Source organism: Lagopus leucura, unplaced genomic scaffold (assembly GCF_019238085.1).
Source record: "Lagopus leucura isolate 7727_CA_CO unplaced genomic scaffold, USGS_WTPT01 Super-Scaffold_100001, whole genome shotgun sequence".
Lineage (NCBI taxonomy): Eukaryota > Metazoa > Chordata > Aves > Galliformes > Phasianidae > Lagopus > Lagopus leucura.
The window spans coordinates 43,220,322-43,240,840 of record NW_024962262.1 but is presented as its reverse complement, the minus strand read 5'-3'; the positions used below and the strand labels follow the sequence as shown (position 1 = coordinate 43,240,840).

The 20,519-nt window shown below is 41.2% G+C and overlaps 1 protein-coding gene across 3 annotated transcripts in view; it reads left to right on the top strand.

The window, feature by feature from the left end:
- The window catches only part of RASA3 (RAS p21 protein activator 3), a 129,935-nt gene that overhangs the window by 55,666 nt on the left and 53,750 nt on the right, over nucleotides 1-20,519 (top strand). For all 3 annotated transcript variants that reach the window (XM_042867738.1, XM_042867737.1, XM_042867736.1), the window contains exons 4-5: nucleotides 3,434-3,528; nucleotides 17,641-17,717. In XM_042867738.1, the coding sequence (XP_042723672.1) occupies nucleotides 3,434-3,528; nucleotides 17,641-17,717 (172 nt within the window). The remainder of the gene's footprint in view (nucleotides 1-3,433; nucleotides 3,529-17,640; nucleotides 17,718-20,519) is intronic.

Genomic DNA, 20,519 nt, shown 5'->3' with positions numbered 1-20,519 from the left:
ATCTTTGTTTTGAATGCAAGGCTTAGGATTTAAACGTGCCAGATCTGTTGTGTGAATTTGGGCAATATAGAAAAAGTGACTGCCATGTGGATGAGAAACATGCAGAAGAGTGTGTGGATTGCCCCCATGCATCTCCAGCCTGAGGTCCTGACAAATACTGGACACTGGGAAATGAATTAGTTCAGAGTAGAAGAATGCTTTTAACTAATCTCTGTTGGTTGAGAAGATTATTTACTTTTAAAACCTTGTAACTGAAGTGACTAAATATCACTCAGCATGTTCTTCTGTCTCCTGCCTCCTCCCATGCAGTGTCTAAAAGCACGAACTAACACAGGCAGGCTTTCTGCAGCCCTGGGTGGCTTGAGGAAACCAGCATAAATGATGAGTTGCCTCAGAGACAAGATTTGGAGTCTGTCACTGCTGTCTGGCAGCAGCCCAGGTTTTGAGGAGTGCTGTGCAGTAGGGTTAAGTTTGGGAGCATGCTGAGGAATCTCAAAGAGAAAAAGCCCTCTAAGTGAGCGGCAGCAAACCTTTTGGACTTCTGGCGTCACGTTTATCTTCAAGGAAAACCATAGGCCTTTACTATGTGGTATCAGTGCAAATGACAGATGCTGACAGCTTGTGCTTGTTCACCTAGAGTTAACCCAGTTCTTCTGAGCCCAGAAGTTGTTCCTGCTGCTGCATTGGCCAACTGGAGACCGAGCAAGGCTATAAGGAATGGGGCGAGACCCAACTGTCCTCAGTGCTGGCACTGGGCCTTAGAGAGCCTTGTGGTGCCAAAGCATGGCTTTGGTAGGCGTGTGGACATGGCCCCTACAGACTGGGAGTTATTAATAGACATTCTGTAGGCTGCTGCTGTACATGGAACTATTAAACAGGGCAGGTTAAACAATCCACCCTGTCAGTAATATACTTCTACGTATGTTTAGACTAGCTAAAGTATAGGTCCTTTCTTTACTCTCCACCAACCCCCACCAACACGCACACATTTTCCCACTAGATTTTTCTTCTTTGTGAATCACTTGGTATACAGTGAAAAGCCCTGGATTCCATCCAGCCTGGCCAATAAGTTTCACTCGTTAATAAGAACTGCTTGTGTGCAGAGCAAACAGTCCTCTTCGGTTTCCTAATCAAAACAGTTGTGCTGCCATGTTAACCCTTTTGGAGCTGGAGGCACAGATTGCTGTGCTACCTACCTGCTGATGAGGCAGTTGGACCTGCATGGGTTGGCTTTGCCGTGCCAAATTCAGGGAGCCCATACTAAAAGAGAAGACAGTCACACCTTTTCAGCTCCGTACTGGTGCTGATATTGCTGAAATAATCCCTGAGCTTTCCACAAGGAGTGTCCTTTTGGGGGAGGAGATGGTTGAAAGAGATCGAAAGATACTGGCAACACACACCTGTGAAGTGTGTGTTACCCTGCAGTCAGGTGAGGGATTTCTGCAAGAGGCTGAAGAGTATGGCAAGGATAGCAAGCATGGAAGGTAAACAATCTCAGATAAAGTCCACAGCAATTATTGAAAAGCCATGCCTTTAAACACTCTGACCAAGTGTTTTAGAGAAACTAGGTTACACACATACTGCTGTAGTTAGAGAATACAAGCAATAGCTGTGAAAATACGCAGCCATCAGTACAGAGGTTCTCAGCAGCATACCTTCATATCTTCTCTTCAGCACATTTCACGTTTAACCTTTCTGCCGTATTGCTTTGTAGTTCTGTGTAATTTACTGTTTTTCTAAGTAATTTCAATCACTAGTCCTGCATTTGTGGTGCACTTAATCTGCTGTGGTAATCTCTAGTGTAAAGCTTACTAGGAGATGGATCTGGTAATCTGCAAAGGATGAGCAAGGGAGGAGCGTGCCGGGGGCAGAGGAAGCAAGGTGTGGGAGAAGTGGGGCAGAAGCTTTGTGGAAGCAAGAGCAGAAACCATGTCAGATGCTGAGGAGGGCAGCTGTGGTAGGGTGGCCGAGCTGTTTAGAGACTGGGACTGAAAGTCAGGAAACTGTCACCAAAAGTAGCTTGAGCGTGCCAGAAGAATGCCACAGCAGCTGCCACACAGTGCAGGGAAGCAGCCCAGCAGATGGGGGAACCAGGGGGAACTCCATAAGGCAAAGGCCAAAATTTGAGGGAATGGAGAAGCGTAATATCATGGTTACTTTGAGACTTACAGAAACTTCTAGATTTCAGACTCTCAATCGAGCTGCATAGATTTAGGGAGCCTTGGAAACCTGTTTTTTACTGTGACTTGTGTCACTTGGCTTATTTTGTCTTGCAGGGTTTGATTGAAGTCTCTATTTCTGCAGCAGAGCAGTGGTTGCGAACTGTATGCAACTGACTCGCTCTAGCAGAAAGGTCTGTTACCAAACCATGCTGCCAAAAAGTGGCTTTCTTGATCCCCATGAGCATCTGTTGCTGTCCTGGATTCTTTCATTTTGAACATGGTTCCTCAGGCACTGAATATGCAGCACCCAACCCAAAGCTGCTTCCAGAGGGCATGTGATCGTCAGGCATGCCATGCTCCGCTTCATATATACAAAGAAAGAAACTTGGAAAAAGTTTTGTTATCCCTCTGAGAGTGCTTTACATAATGCCTGAGAGGCTGGACGAGATGAAAGTTCCAGCTTTACATATGTGTTAGCCCCTAGCTTGCATATACATTAGTTCACTGCATGGAACTGGCTTCTGTTGCCATAACTTCCAAAAAAGCAAATTGGGTGGCAGTAAGGGGGGGGTTGAAAAAGGTATGGGGAAAAGCTCCACTGTGTTTTCTCTCTCAACAGTCAGAATTAGTGTGTGAGTGGTAGTACTTGGGTGGCCCTGGGCTGTGGGATATGAGTCCTGCAAGGCTGGAGTGCAGTTGATACGTCTTTTACTGCTTCGAGTGGCAAACTGACTGGGCCTCACGTGCAGATCTGGGAGTCAGCCCTGACGTGGTGTTCCTAGTTGCTGTGCCTCTCCTATGAAAATACAGTAAAATGTTCTTTTCAATAACTGCATGCTTGGAAATTTATTTTGGGATTCTTACAGGCATCTGCATCAAAAATCTCAAACAAACACCTTCCCCATCAACCTCCAACCATTTTTGATCTTTTTCCACCACATGTTTAATTGTCATGTCAAAGTAGTAACATTTTTACTGCAAGCATGCTTGTAAACCCATCCACACAGCACTGTGCTTCCTTTGGTCTGTGATGCGAGTATGATGTTATGAATTTTAAAGTCTTTCACAATATGAAGTGGAAAAAAGTGTTAATCAGAAAGAATTATGTATTGTGCTTAAAAAAAAAAATGCCCTGAAGAAGTCTTTCCTTGTTCTGAAGCATTTTTTGAGTAGTCCATTAATCAGTGTTTTAAACCCATTTTTGATGGAAACGTACTTTAGGGGAGCTATAGCGTATCTTAAACTGTGCTTCTGGTTTGTTTTATTTACAGGAAAGGTAGCTATTCAGAAAGAAGATCTGCAGAAGTATCATAACAGAGACACCTGGTTTCAACTCCAGCATGTTGATGCCGATTCGGAAGTACAGGTGAGGTGATCTTGACAAAGGAGTGTTTGTAACAGGGCCGTGTAATTGCTTCATGGGCTCCATGGCCCAAGGACAGGTGTGTTGCATCACTGCAAAAGAGAAGTATTGCTTATTGGTATGGACTGTGCTTCATTGATATTTGCAGCTTGTATGGGATGTTTGTGCATAGGCTGAATTATGAGTGTGCTTAAGTCAATGGGGCCAGGATTCTGCTCACAGAAATAATTAAAACTTAGTGAACTACCAGGATTACTAATACAAGGAAGAGCGTGGTTATCTGCTAGATATCAAATAACTTCAAAACTTTATAAATAACTGTTGTAACTGTTGATTCCTTGGGGAGTTGAGCCAGCTTGAAGATAGTGCCTGCACAGATACTATCTTAAAGGATTATATGGGCAGGTTGTCACAGGAATGGCAACAAGTACATCTCAGACAAAACAAAAAAAAACCAAACAACATAAAACAAAAAACCTATTCCTTGCCAGATTTCTGGGCCCTGCTCCAAGCTGTTGGAGTGCTGAAGATAATATCGCTTTACCTCTGCTTCTACTTCTCCCTCTACCTCTACTGAGTTTGGTACTTGCAGACAGTGGTGCACAAAACAACTCCTTCTTTTTTCATTGTAAAAGTTTCTGATTTCTATCACAATGTTAGGTCTTGTGAATACAGTCATGATAACAAAACAAAAAATTAAAGTGCTGTAGCAGAGTATTAAGTGTATATAATTCAGTTACTTTACTAATTTTTTTCTATTTAAAAACAACAACAGCAACAACAAAACAATAAAAACCAAACCCACTTTTGAACCACAGTGTTCACTTAGGATCTGAGATATTGTCTGACTTGTGCAACAATCTCCAGTAAATTTAATGGGAAATGCTGCTGAGGTAAGTGTCTGCTAGGGTTAGAAATAACGTAATAGTTTTCAGTTTGCACACTGGTCTGCCCATACTAAGTCAAAAAATGGCATATTGAAAATCATTGCAAAACGTAGCGTGGTTATGTATAGTGGAGCATATGCAATAGCATATTCAAGGGTAGGTTTTCTGTTTATTTGGAGTGACACATCATAAGCTGTTGTACACATGATGCAAAGAAAGCCTCATAACAGCCTGTTCAGTCTGTAACATTCTCCTGTAGAATATCGATCCTCTTTAATGCCACATTTCGATGCTGATGGTGATGGAAAGGCTTTTAATAGCCTTTTAACATTGAAGTCTATTTCGTTTACCCTTGCCTCCCTTTCTTCTTACCCCAGAACCTCTTGTGACAGTGACTTTAGAACAATAGGTTTAGTGTTTATTTCCTGCTGGATACAAAAACTTTCCCTTTATAATGTATCAGTTGAAAAACACTGATATTTGGATAATCTTCTGCATAGTTTATTTTGGTGTAATGTTTATGCAGAATGAGCTTGAGGAATCTTTTTAGACCCAGGGTACTTTCTAGGACAGCACAGGTGATTTAGACTGTGAGCTGAAATGTTTGCAGCCAGTTTTTGGAGAGAAGAGGAACACGATGTTTGCTGGAAAGCATATTCCCTGTTTTTAATTGCACAGTTTATCACTTCCCCTGTTTCTTTACAAGAGCCCAAGGGTTAAAAGCAATTTCTGCACTCTGTAATAAACATTTATCACAACTAGTTTAAAAATGAATAGCACTCTGATGGTTTTATCTATTTACTTAATTTTTCCACAGTCTTTTTATTAAGTATTATATTATGTCTTAATATTAAGTCTTTATATTATATGAGGGCTTTGTGCTTTACGAAACAGTGGGAGCAAATTTGTAAATATTTTGTAGAAATTTTTATGTATGGGAAGATAGTCAAATGATTGAGTATTTTGGTTTGTGTTTTTTATAGTTGTGGTATGTCAGTATACAACCTTCTCCTAAACACTTTTGCATTTATAAGAGAAAAGAGCATTTGTAATGTTAAATATGCAGTGTTTTCAGTTTTTCTCCCATTTTAAGGAAAATCATTTAAGACATTCTAGGTGATTAATACTTGTAATGACTCATACTAATACTAAAAATCAGAAAGTTATTTTAGTGCGGCAGCTGTAGGTTTATCATTCTAGCAGTTGTCCCCATTGGCCACATATGTAGGGGATAAACACTGAAACGTGCCAGGAAGTGCCTGAATCTTACTTCTCTTTTAGTCAGTCAGCGGCCTTAATACTATTTTCCATGTCATAGAGCACTTTATGGCTGTTTAGTTATGCATCAGAGCACTGCATTGAGGCAAGCTACTGTCACTCCCACACTCTGAATAGAGTGAGAACTAAGTGTCAATGAGAGTGTGACCTGCTTGAGGTCATACAAGTCATAGTGATGAATTTAAAACAAACAGAACAAAACAAAAGGACTGGTTTCTAATTTTCTCTAATCATTGGGCCATGATATGACAAAAAGCCTAAGTGTTCGTGTGCAATTGTTGTTTGCCAAGCCTGAAAATATCCAGGTTTTAAGCACACCAAATAGCAGAATCAGAAATTGCAAACCAGCTTAGAATCAGTGGATTATTAAAATATTAATGACATATTAATGATCTTGGGTGCCTTGGTTCTCAGATGCCCTGCTCTGGGACACGTCCAGCCTTATTTTCGAGAACGGAAGGATTGACTTGAAATTGTGGATAACAGCATTTCTGATGTAAAACTGGTATTTTTAGCTGGCTATCTGCAGTGTGCATAATGAGAATTTTGTTATTGACGTGGTTTGGACTTCACTTCTGTGAGTTATGGAAGTGATACAAATTTTGAAACGGAAATACTTCTCTCTGTTTTCCAATATAGGGATTGATATGTGGTAGGAAAATCAATTTCATTTTTTTGCAAATGGAAATGAATGTTGAATTCCAGTGTAATGGAAGTGGAGTGCATTTTTTAAGAGTCACTATCCCTGGAGACGTTCAAGATCCATGCAGATATGGCACTGCGGGACATGGTTAGTGGGCAAGGTAGTGATGGTGTTGGAGTAGATAATCTTAGTGGTCTTTTCCAACCTTAACAATTCTATGGTACTATTTCCACAATTTTTTCTCAGAATCTACTGCTTCAATTATTCTGATGCTGTAATCAAAATATTGGTGATAACGTATAACAGCATCAGACACAGTTGCTGAGATATTTAGCTCAGGGCTTTGTGATTAGTCTTACAGTTTTCCAACTCTGCTAATTCTTACTGTCTTACAAAGATGTTTTGTATTGTCAGGAGTCAAGCTAAGACTGATAAGCTTTATGGTAGATGAGAGTGTTACTGACAATTGGACTGCTTAATCATCAGTCTACACAGTTATGAGCACTGCTGTCAGATGCTTTAATGCCACAGCCATTCCTTGCTTGACAGGAAGACGTACCTAAGTTCTGCATGATTGCTCATCTTGAAGGAAAAAAGTGGGCATTGTCCATCTGGGCAAAGAGTGGCTAAAAGGCAGGTTGTCTTACAGCCTGCTGCTGTTCCATGTGCTGCACACTCCCGTGCCAAGTGGTAGAGATGCTCTGCAGCAACTCAGTCCACAGGTGCAGATTAGGCTTTACCAGCCCACATGTCTTTTGTGGCTTTGGTTCATCGTTTGTTTCAACATTCACCATGCTGTCAGCAAACTAGCTAGTTCACTGTGGGCAACATAGTCAGATGCACCTGAATTTCCCTTAATTTGAGAAAGTATCTAGCAGCAGCCTTAGAACAAAGTGGTGTGTATTTCAGCAATGGACAGTAATTGCTTTTTGAGGTCAACAGGTTTTTATTCTAGTGGTGAATTGGTGCCCTACAGCTTACTAGCTGTTTTAGCTTCTTATAGCTTTTTAATATCATTTCCTTCTGCAGTCCTGTTAGTACGTACTCCAATTGCAGTTCAGATATAACCTGCATGATAAGACTGTTGTGCTGTAGGGAGTTTAAGTTTAAGCTCCTCTGTGAGACAGATTATTGAAGTTAACCAAAATTATAATTGTTTGTCGTATGAGTATGAAATCACATCTTCTGATGGAGCCTGCTAGCTCCTCATTGGGACACTACAGTGCCTACAGCTAAATATGTGTCTCACAGTGCAAGTGCTTGAATGTTTCAGTGGAAATAAAGCAGGACTTGGACCATTACTGGAAACATTAATATTTTATCTCAGTGCAATAATTAAACCAATGGGGCAGCCTCAGCTGAGAGTGGAAGGATTGACAGCAGAGGACAGAAGTTGGTAAGCTGTTTGCACTCAGTAAAAGCATGGTCTTGCACACTTCCCATACAGTGTGTCTCTGCTAGCTGTTTGTCTTTCAGGACTTGCCGTTTTCTCATTCTCATGCATTTTGATAACTGGAAGCAACAATTTGCTATGCCGCTGTGTGTACGTGTCTCCTGATCCATAAATGATTGCCTTTCCTCCACATGCAGAAGTTTACTTGACAGTAACTGATTCACTATTTGCCTGGGGCAGCAGACGACAGGTTCTCCCAGTGGTCCATATGCTCTCAGTAAAGTCTGATCCCAAGCACACATCTGACCTTTCAAAACCAGAAAAGGTCTCTTAGCAGTTTTCTTTTTTTTTTTCCCCCCCCCATGGTAACTTCAGCCCTTCACAGTTCAATCTGTTTTGTGAAGCTTGAACTCTGCAACCCAAATACCCTTTGTGCATATGTAATCAGTGAAATGATTACCCTGCCTGTGGCAGTTGGGTTGAAACTAGATAGATGATCTTTGAGGTCCCTTCCAACCCAAGCCATTCTATGATATGTTTGTATGATAGGAACCAGAGACATTCTGACTAATTTCAGAATGCACTAGTGTGTTCCAAACAATATAGTCAGTGTATGTAAGAGGGAGAAAAATACAGGGAGAGTTGCATTCTGACATGTTTTCCTATGCAGGCTCTTGCATTAAAAAGATCCCATTTTCAAGTGTTCTTTGAGTTGCTTCCTCCACAGCAGTGACAAATGTAGAATAGTCATGTTCTCTTGCAACAGAGTTCTCAGTATTAAATGGCAGTGTGTTTTCAAAGCCAGTCATGCTCAAGGTCTTACGTAAAATTAGAAGAGGACCTAAAAAAAATAACACAAGTAAAACCTGACATGAAAACTTAAAAATTGCTCATTTCCCTTTCCTTCTCGTAAGAGCTTTGATGTGTCTGAAATGTATCTACTGAGTTATTGAAAGTATGTAAGAGGCAGAAAACCAACACTGAGGAAGCAAATTGTCTCGCGTTTTAACCTTCTTGTATTCAAGACCTTGTGTGAAGTGATGTTAAGAAATAATTTCTTCAAACACCAAAAGTCCTTTCCTTGGCTACTACATTAGCATTTTGCTTATCCAGGCCTTTCATTGTGTTGAACTGTGCCTGTTCTTGAGTGTGGAGTAATATAACTATCAGTCAGTGGGCTGTACATTATGAGTGGAAAACATTGGACATAGGTATAACTGAAGAATATGTATATAATCCTTTTGTAGGTAGAAATCTATGGAAATCACTTTTGTTGCTGAAAATCACTACTGGCTCTGTAATGCTTGCTGTATTTTAGATGGAAGAATATATTCAGGGCACAGTGTGCTGCTCAGAAAAACTCTACTCCTTTGTCAGCACCTTCCCATTGAAAGCAGCATCTGTATTCCACGCATCAAGTTCATGAATGAAATCCTGGCCTTGCCAGGGTGGGAGGCTTGCCACTATTTCAGCAGAGCCAGGATTTCACCACAAGCTTTTGAATTAGCTCTACTAAATTCAGTCCTGTTTGACAGTTGAAGAAGTTGATCCCAGATCATCAGAGGAGTTTGGGGATGTGTTACTGTTGCTTTCTTTTGCCCTACTTTCATAATATTGTGGAAGTTGCCATGGTCTTTCCCTGTGTCTGTCTGTTTCCTGTTCTATAAAAGGCATTAATTTATATATGCAGAGAGCAAACTGTACTGAACTTGAATGGTTCCAATGTTAATTGTTACTTTTCTGGAGTATATGGGCTCGAAGATAAATGAGGTTAAGCAAATTGTCTTTAGGAGCAACTGCATTAGGGTGATAGCACTCCAGTGACTGATAGAAATGTCTGCTCTGTTGAACAGTGAAGAGCATTGCATGCCTACTGTCCAACTCTGAAATTAACAGTGTTTGTGTAGATATTTAAATTCTTCTGGCATGAAGATGAGTCACCGACACATTCTGTGCAACCCCACTGTAAGCATGACTGTATGCAAATCTCAAAAGAAGAAGCTGCTTCCAGATTTGGTATCGGCTTTCCACCACAGGCAGGAAATAAATGGGTGTTACCCTCTTTTTAAATGAACAGTGGGTTTTAGATTTCCCCTCTTTCAGTTGTTTTGAAAAGATGTGAAATCTCTGTTTTGATGAAGTGGGAAGATTCTCAAGGCTGCATGCCTACCAGTATAATTATTTCAGAGAACTGAATTGCTTACTGATGTTTAAATGTTTCATAAGAATGTCCATGTTAATAAAAAGGAATGTTTATTAACCTGATCCTGCTTTGTTGCTGTATTGAGTTTACATGTTAGGGGTTTTGAAGCTGTGAGCAGAGCCCAGCAGTGCCCCATGGCTGTCACAGCCAGCTCCAGCTGCTGCAAAGGGAGCCTCCACTGCCAGAGCTGAGCCACAAGCAATGCTGGGTGTGCTCTGGGAGAGCAGAGTAAGGAAGGGAGAACTGCTTTTCTACAGCAGCTGGGAGTGAGAAATGTGAGAGAAATGGCCCTGAAGGCACCAGGGTCAGTGCAGGAGGAGGGCAGGAGGTGCTCCAGGCATGGAGCAGAAGCTCCTGCAGCCCAGGAGAGGCCCTTGGAGGAGCAGAAGCTCCTGCAGCCCAGGAGAGGCCTTTGGAGGAGCAGGCAGTGGCTCCACAGCCCACGGACACCGTGCTGAGCAGTTGTCCATGCACAGCCAGCCATGGAGGAGCCTGTGGGGCAGCAGTGGAGGAGGCCCGTAGAGAGTCCTGCAGGAGTAGGCCTGAGCTTGGAGCTGCAGCCACTGGAGAGGGGCCTACAGTGGGGCAAGAGGGCCGGGGGGGCTCTGCCCATGGGGACCCATGTGAAGCAATGCCTTAAGGGTAGGCCCTGTGGTATGGAGCCAAGTTGCTGAGTGCTGGGGGAGCTGCGGCCTGTGGGAATCCCATGGGGATCAGCTCAGGACGGATGGAAGCCCTTGTGGAGTAAGGGCAGAGTGATCATGGAGGAGTGGCAGAGACAATGTTATGGACTGATAGCTGCCTCTATTTCTTTTTCCTCTGTGCTGCTTGAGGGGAGGAGATAGAAGAGGTTGGATAGGGGAAACGTGTTTTTAATCTGCTTATAGTTCTCACTGCTCTAATCCGTTAGGAATAGAAAATAAAATATCTTAATCTCCCTGTGGTGATTCTGTTTTGCCTGTGGTGGTAATTGGTGAGCAGTCTCCATGTCCTTCTCCCAAACCTTAGTTTCTTTCGTATTTTCTCTCCCTATTCTTTTAAGGAGGGAGAGTGAGAGAATGATATGGTGGAATTTAGCTGCCCATCAGGGTGAAACCACAATGGTGACAAGACTTCCTCCCTATGTGGATGTGAGAGCACTGAGTTCAGACTTACCAGCACAGACAGGCAAGACAGTCTATCTGGTTTTTCTCTGTTACTTCTCAAAAGCTAGCCAAGAAACATGGCGTGTGGTACAGAGCACCTACTGATGAATAATAACTTTGCATTGTTTCAAAAAACATACTTGGATTTTCCATCTGCAGAGCACAGTTTGTCTGAGGAAAAGAATCAGGTACCTGATAGTTGCATCATTTATTGTATCAAAGTATTTGAGAGGGACACAACAAATTTCAGGGCTGACAAATTACAAGATTTTTGGTCATATTCTTCCTTTGGAAAATTGTAAGGGTTAACGCTGCGCCATGTGAAGGTGCTTTGTCAGTTACTGAGTGGTTGTGACGTGCTTGCATTTGTTTGCACATATAGAGACTGACCAGACATCAGTTCTGCTCTGCATAGCAGTTACAAATCCATTCAGTGTTCATTAGATCTGTTATACTTTCATCAGTAACAGTCTGGATTTTATTCCAGATCTTTGTGTGCAGCACCGTGGTCCAACAGTCCATCTGAGGTGATCTGGAGCCTGACCCTTACACCTTTCCCAGCTGCCTGCTGTCCTCTGCTAAAGGAGAAGTTTTTACAGCAGCAGATGCAGGCAGCAAAGCAGACAAGCTCACCCTTCTGACCCATGCATGCCGTTGTGTTGTGACCTTAGATGGGGCTGCTCTTCGTATTGCAGAGCTGGATTTACTGAAAGCACAAACTGCACCCTTACTCTTTCTTCCATTACCTCACAGGCAGCATTTAATGAGCCGTTAGAAATTGGTAGGTTTTATTGTTTGTTTCTAAGCTTTACCAGTGCCAGAAAATGACATCTCAGAAAGCTTCCCAAGAGGGTGTCAAAATGGACTGGATCTAGTTACTTCTGCCTGAAAAAAAATTTGGAAAGACAGATGCAGCAATAGTACAGCTCATCCCATCGTTTCCAATGGTCTCTGTACAAAAGCAAGTTTTTCCAAGGCTCCTTTCTGCAGACTGCTTTCAGTGAAATGCCTAGCAGTGATTTTCCTGTAGCAAGGGAAAGTAAACCAACGTCACAGGGGATGTTACAGTCCTCAATTTACGAGATTCCAAAATAATGAGATGCTGGTATTGGCCACGGGCCAGTTCGTGTCATCTGCTTTGTCTAGCCCTCTCCCACAACCCATTCCTGTTCCATCTCTTCCCTTCTTCATCTTTCAGAGTTGGAGTGATACTGCTTGCAGCCGTTCTGTACCAGCAGGAGGAAGAGTGAAGAGCCAAAGGAGGGTCCCAGTCCCTCTTCCTGTACTTCTGAGCAATGAGCAGGGTTGAGCTGAGCTGCAGAGCTGGTCCGATTGAGCTGTGCTGGAATAAGGGTCCCCATGTGAGATAAAGCTTTGAAAACTTCCATGCACACACGCTCTCACTTTAGAGGTGAAAAGTGTGCAACAAAGGTAGACTAGTGAGAACTGGCATGATGGGTGACCATCAGTTATCCAGCAGCCTTGATTGGTACATTTTTTACCGGTCTTCTGGTATCTTCTATTGTTATTTTGCATATGATCCTCATATGTGACGATAGTTGTCTCGGTATTTTATATTCATCCAAGCAAATTTGGATATTTTGTATATTGTTGTTTAGAGTTAGCGATATATATGTTGTTAACATCTTCACTTTTTAACGGTGAAGTATTTTTGAAAAGTGTCCCACAGTACAAAAAGAATGTACTTAGTGCAGATGTAGTTGGTACTTCCTTGAAGATATGACTTAATGTATCAGGTTAACTCCTGTTTTTCAAACTTCAGCAGACTGTCAAGAGTACTTTGTGCATTTGCTGGAGCTTAGGAAGCAGCTTAGAGATTCCTAGTATTTGTCAGTGCTGTTTTTGTTTTTTTTTTTTAACTTTTTCCCTGGATCACAAAGATCAGACCCAGGGGAAAATTGAATTAACTCTCAATCACAGAGCTGTAGGGTGTGAGTTAAATTTCAGCTTAAAATGTGTGCTCATTACTGCACTAAGAAACGTGGTGTGCCAAGCGGTGTGTCCCTCCATCTCCTGCACTGTGGGGATGCTGCCTCTAAGGCCCAGCCTTTGCTAAAAATGTTAGAAGTGACTTGTACCAGCGTGGCAGAACTCTGTCAAAACAATAACCGTAGGATAATTTGTAGGTGCGTGTTTTCTTTCCTCACTCGACATACTGTGTTTAAATTAAACCAGAAATTTGCAACTGCTGGAAATGTGATACAGGTAAGTAGTGTCTGTATGCTTCTACTTACTGTACAGCTGTCTTCTGGTGTTTCCGTCTTTGGTAACTTACAGTTACATTCCAAGGAGAAATGAAATGGTGTAGACAAGCTTTTCCTGTAACGGTAAAAACAGAACTTGGATTCTGTTTTTCTTTCCTTTGCAAGGTTATGATTAGCTTCAGTTTGTTTTTCAGTCATTTGTGTGGTGTATTTCTTGATGCTTGGTAGCATTAACATGACTTGTTAACAAGGCTAGAACTTAATTCTGTTATTTTCTTAGGAAAGGCAATCTTTAACAAGCGTGTATTTTTTCTTAGGATGGCCTTTTGAATGTTTTGTTCATTACTGATTTCCTTTTGAGTGTTCTTTACTTGCCTGCAAGAAATTCAATCTACTGATGACTTCTTTAATCAGGGACTGAAAAATGGAACCTGGCTGGTCCCATTATGGAGTTTTGGATGTGAGTAGGAAGGACACTTGACCTATCAACCCACCCATCTATATCATCTTGAGATTATGAATAATGAAGCGTTGTTCAGCAATTGAGTTGATACTCCTTCAGCAGCTCGTTCCTTGAAAAAAATCCTACTCTTCCAAATGTGAAGTGTATGCTAATGAATGTAGTTCTTTCTAGGAACATCCTGATGTATTTTCTACGTAAATGTTTTAGTTATTAACACATTCTACTTCAAAGTTGTCAAACCTTCAGATTCTTTTCTGAGTGTGTTTGCTGTAATGAAGGAAAAAAAAAAAAAACCCAAAACCCTCTTTCTGATAGGACACAGGCTTGGGACTGATCCTGGCTGTAGTCCTTGGATCCATAACAAAGATTTTCTCAGAACCAAGGCATGATGCTTCAGGTGCAGAACATGGGCTCCATACTTTGTATTCTGCTTCATTGTCTGATTGTTCCTGCTTACAAATGCTGTCATCAGCTGTGGGCACCTAATACAGTTGAAGGTTCTACCTGTTATTATAGTAGTTCTTATAGTAATAAAAAATATAGATATATTTGATATTGTAACTGTTGATGTTCTGTTGAGTTAAATTGTATGTAAATATATAATCTTTCTGTTTGTTACATTCAGTATAGATGATTAGCTGACCTTCTGTTAAGTCTTGATTTTTATAGTACTGATTTATTGCATGGTTTTCTGTCCTCTCTTGGAAAAACATGCTATCTTTGTAAACCAACAACAACTAGCATTGTGAGGAAGTAAACTTACTTATGTTTTGTCTAACAGCACTAGTGATTTGAGAAAAAGCATGCTGTTTACATAGAAGTAACATTTTCTATGAATTAAGCCTGCAAGTAAGTTACGTATTTAAATATATAAAATAAGCCTTATTTAAATATACTTACATATTTGAGTTTTTAATTGGAAGTAAGGAAGTTGTCTGGGAATAGTCACAAGGCTGCCAGGCTGAGTGATCTTGTGACCTTCGTTTTGCTATTTGAAGCTTTGAGTCACTTTCTCAGCAGCTGGCCATTTTCTGAGTCTTCTCCAGAGAAAAATGAGAGCTAAAAGAAACATGGCTTTCAGCCTGGAGGAGGTTGCACTGTATTTTTTCTTAATGTAGTTGGGAAAATGTGTGAAGTGCTGCTTACTCGAGAGCATTTTTGGAGCTTAATTTTGGAAGTAGGCAGCTTCTGTTATAATTACTTAATTTGAGCTGCATCTAGCAAACTGGCACTGTAAACAAGTTTACATTCAGGCTCACTTAAGTGTATGAAAGCATTCTTTATTTCCTGAGAGAGATCAGTCTTGCCTTTAAGTCAGCAGATGTATCTCTGTAAAAACACTTTACCTTCTTGGCGTTTTTCTACAAGAGGATATTTTCTCTAGAGTTCCTAAATCTCTTTCCCTGTCTCTTAACTCCTTCAAAGCTCATTGCTGGTTTCTCTGATGAAGATAATATGGAGGATATCAACAAAGGTGGCAGCAGTGGTTATACAGGTTCATAATCTAAATTTGTTCTCTAGAGCCCCATAGTTTAGCTCTAGTGATAAAAAATGTGGAAGAGAGAGCAGTGAAAAACATTGAAGAACACTGGAAAATAAAGCCAGAAAGCTGTCCTGCGTACTCCAAGCACTCAGCCAGCTCTTCTTAGTTCCTGGTACCTGTATGTATGATTGTCTCTGTAGCAGGAAAAAGTTTTAAACAGGTGGATCTAGAAGTGGCCTTATGCATTTGTGCAGGAAATGCTTGCCTTGTTCATGAGGACAGGCTCAGTTTGGGAACGAAATGACATAGGCTGAAGTTTGTGTGCAGTGTAAGGATAAAGGAGGGGATTGATTTCTTCGTTAAAATGGACATGAAAAATCAGGAGTATGAGCCACAAGCTCCATGGGATTTCATTTATATAGCTTGGAGGGACCTTGTTTTCTTGTTTTCTGTACGAACAGCAGTGTCATTTGCCATAGGAAAACAAGGAAGCATGAAGTGAATTCAGCATTGTGCAGTAAAACTAGTCTGTAGTAGGAAGTGTATTGAAGGAAGGAAAAAGAGACTACTGCAGTAATAAATGCTGTTATTCACTGATTTCCTCGGGACAAGCCTTCAGGCACTGGCTTCTCAGAGGGAGTGTGAGGCATTGGCACAGGCTGCCCTGGGAGGTGGTGGAGACAGGATACCTGGAGGTGTTCAAAAGACATGGAGATATGGCACTGAGTAATATGGTAGCAAGCATGGTGGTGATGGGCTGACACTTGAACTAGATGAGCTGAGAGGTCTTTTCCAGCCTTTATGATTCTATGATTCAGAGTTTGTTTGTACTGCTAAACGTAGGAGGGCTGGGAAATGAGCTTGAGCTGAACTTCTGAGTGTCTGTGCCATTTGTTAGTGCACTCCCCGCTCTACTTCCATCTGCTTTCACCAGCTTTCTTCCAGACGAATTTGCTGCAAAGGAGGTGGATCTTAACAACATAATACAAGTAGGGGTCAGGGTTTGATCTTCAGTCCCTTCTGTTTCTCAGGATAGGCATCCTTTGGCTGGAGTTCTGGTGATGTGAAAAAAGAGGAGAAGTCAGATCTGGAAGATATTACAAAAGGGTTGGCAATGTGAGTTGAGATAACATTGAGTCAACAATTCCACCTACATTAGAGCTAGTGGGGTACATTTTAGGGTGCTTTGGTAACAAGGGTGGAGTGGAAGTAGTTTTAAAGATGAATGACTCAATTTTGGCCATCATGATAGAAAAAAAGATGATTGGACAACACTGGCATGTCAGAACAGATTAACAACAAAATTTATTTTCTGTTTACTCTATCCATATATGGTAATAGTTTTTGCCAGTGGAACCAGATGCACGTGTTTTGAAATGTAATAGACCTAATTGTGCAGTCTGTATTTGTGATTTGACTTTATTTTCTTGGCATGTTAGAGCATCAGATTTTGGCCCAAGTTGCAATAAATTCAGTGTGACAATTTGGAGTTGAAGACCATATAGCAAGTTGATGCTATGAATGCTAGTGATGTGTTTGACTTTTTTTTTTCTCTTTAGTTGCCCTCTGTAATTTTACTGGAACTTGTATCACAATTTTATCTTATTTCTTAATTTTTGGCCCCTTCAGTTTTCCAATGTTTTAATCACAGAATCACAGAATCACAGAATGGCCCGGATTGGAAGAGACCTCAAGGATCATGAATCTCCAACCCCCCTGCCCGTGGTGCGCCCTGCAGGGCCACCAACCTCCCCATTTAACACTAGACCAGGCTGCCCAGGGGCCCATCCAACCTGGCCTTGAACACCTCCAGGGACGGGGCATCCACAACCTCTCTGGGCAGCCTGTTCCAGCACCTCACCACTCTCTCTGTAGAGAACTTCCCCCTGACATCCAGCCTTAATCTTCCCTCCCTCAACTTAAAAATCATTTTCCTTTGTCCTGCAGTTATCTACCCTTTCAAAGAGTTGACTCCCCTCCTGTTCAGAGGCTCCCTTTAGGTACAGAAAGGCTGCAATTTATAACACACTGATGTGATACCTTTTCAGTGATTGTGCTGGAGATCTTTGTTTGATATTTATAATGCTAAATACAAATAAAGCTACAACAAAATATTTTGTCTCCAGATCTCAGACACGCCATTTCCCTCGGTTAGTAAAACACACAGAAATAAAAAAGGGCGGGGTGGAAATGAAGGATGATGCACTGAAATCAAGTGAAGTGGCTGTAGAACTGGATTCCTTAAGAAATAAAATATGTCAGCTGCACAACTGTTAACTAATCTTTAAACCTCTCCTGGAATTGCTTGTGTTAACCAACTCGTTTTGTTTCCAGTTGGAATGGTGTGGCTGGGTATGCACATGATTTTTCATGCGTCATTTTTTGTCGGTTTCAGGGAAAGGTCCACCTGGAGCTGAGACTGAGCGAAGTCATAACAGACACCGGTGTCGTCTGCCATAAGCTTGCAACACGGTAGGACTTAAAGCTATGAGGAAATACAGTTACATACAGTATGCAGTGGTTCATTTTAGAATCGTTTGGGGAATCGTGGCATTGACTGGAAATTCGACGTTCTTAGGGTCAGATCTTAGTTACGGCTTTGTTAATCTGCGATATTCCTATGAATTTTTTTACAGGATGAGATTTTTTTTGTTCTCCTTTTCTGCATGTAATTGACATGATTTTCTTCCTAACACTTTAAATGTTAATAAATCAGTTAGTCATTTTAGAAATCGTAAAAACACATCCAAGGCTAATATCCTTCTGATTTGCATTTTAAGGGCGTTACTAGTTAAGTGAAGTTGTAGCGTAGCTTATGTGGTAGCAGGGTGTTACAAAGCTGACTCAACAATCAAAAGTCTGCTGTCAGTTATTAAAGCAGTCTCAGAATCTCACTTAAATTACCTGAAACCTAGGACTCAAATAGACATCAAGATTTTGCCTTCATACGAGGAGTCAGAAGGCCATTGCCCAATGACCATAACAGACCTTTCAGACGGTTACTTCAGGAGCAGTGGCAGTACTGGTTGGCTTCTGTCAGAAATCTACCTTGTGTTCTGTGTGTGGCAGAATGTCATCAAAATTGAAGTGTTAGTATCATACATTTCCAGCTGGTTGGTAATTATTTCAATAGAGAAATGCTCTGCTAGTGAAATTGTGACCAACCTTATTTTCAGACCAATATTTGACATTTCTTTGTTGTTGCCTCTGCAAAGGCTTTGCTTAAAAAGATACAGTAGTCTTTGCAGCTGGGATCTATTAACAAATGCAGGTGTTCCAGGAGGTTGATCTCCATCCTTCTAGGCTCACGTGAACATTTGGAGTTTGTGATCTTGTATGCCTGTGTATGTCTTTTCTAGGCACATAGTCCCTACCAAAGCTCTGTGAGTAGGCATCTTTGAAATCTTCTGCTCTGTAGTCTGCCAGTTAAAAAAAAAAAACAACATAAAAATCTGATGAAGCATGGTGAAATTTGCTGTGTAGGCACTGATCTCCAGGGCTTTTGCTAACACAAACCACTTGAACAGAGCTGTACCTCTTTGAGGTCTAAAGTTGCCATATCAGTATAGCTGTACATCATGTTGAAGGCCCCAGCCTTCATTTAACTACTGCTTGAGGACTCTTTTTTGTGTCTTTCGCCATTTTATAATTTGAATATGACCAAGTCATGGTGTTTCTGAGAAACTGGTTTTCAAACCTGAAACTATTGTGTCCTAGGCTGGCATCTTTTGCTGAAGCGTTATTTCTGTTGTCATAGATCCTAGGGCTTTGCACGAGAGGGGGAAATGAAAAGTGGAAAACGATGGTTTGTTGTCCTACTCCACTGTCTGTCACCTGTGTGAGGGCAGATGTGTATATGGGGTGTTTGGACCAGTGAGCTTATCACTACACTTGGACTGTTCCTCGCAGCAGGCCCAGAGGATAGTGCCTAGAGAGCGAAAAGGAGCAGAATTGTTCCAATTATCAGTTTCATTTGCTTTAGTCTTTCTGGAAGTGAGCAGAGCACTCTTATGTGGTGCAGTGCAGCAGGAAAGGCCTCTGTCTTTATCCTTTGAACTTCAGCTGTGAAGTAACACCATGGGGTGTCTGGCTCTTTGCCAGCAGAGATTACATGAAACATCCTTTCACTCTCACCATGATCTGTTTTGAACAGTTAGGTGATATACTGAAGGACTTTCAAAAGTGTTTTTCTCACTTTGTTTTTGTTTTGAGGGATTATGCCATACCACAGCCAGATTTTGTCTTCAGTTAAATCAGATCTTGGTAACATTGCAATGCCAGTCCTTTTTTCCAGTGATATTCCTGAAATGCTAGAAATACAAGTCTGAAATGGTCCTTCTTAAAGTCTTAAATGTACAGTTTTTTGCTTCATGGAGAGCAATAAGGCAGTATCAACTTTTGATGCAGCATTTTTTTCTACCTTTCTATTCATCTGACCAGCCAGATTTTAAATCAAATTCTTGCCTTTGTGGCCTTGCTTTAAAGACTGTTCCTTTTACTCTGTTCAGTACAAAGAAAATACTTTGAATGGCTTACACAGCATTCTGTAATTTTGGTTTTGAATGTATTGTTCAGTAAAAACAACGTATTAACTGAAATGTGTGTAAAAATTCCAAGGTTTTAGCCACTGGCCTGTAATGCTCAGAGGTGTTTGTTTGTTTGTTTTTAAACTTAGATCAAGCTCTTGGGTCTTAAAAACAAAACCTGAAAATCAGATCCCATGCAGTCTTTTGTCTGCTGAAGGTATCTTTCCTGGAGTCTTCCTGCAATCCAAGCACTCTGTTTGGCTGTGGCTAGTTTCCACAGCTATTTGTTATTTGGGTGGTAGATCGGAGGGAATTCAGAAATAAAAATCCTTCTAGAGTATGTAGTTCTATTGGTGCAGGTTTTTATGGCAGTCTGTCTTAAGAATGTCTTATGAATGAGAAAGACACAGGGAATAGTATGGAAAAGGAAAGGGGAATGATTACATCAGGAAGAAAAGCACAGAATGTCATTTGGCATTTTCTTCAAGGTGCACGTTTTTGTTAGGGAGGTATACAGCAAACTGCAGCTTTATAATGCTTTTCAGCACTGTCTGAAGCCTATTTCAGGTTTGTTCATAGGTATTTTGGTTGTAGTGCATAGACATGCAAGAAAGAAGAGCAGTAATTAAGCAGTGCTTCACTAGATTGATATGGAACCAGAAGTTGCCAAGTGAGAAGAATGGCAAAGATGGGAGGCAGAACCTTTGTTATAGGTGATTCATGAAGTAAAAGTAGAGACTGGGTGAAT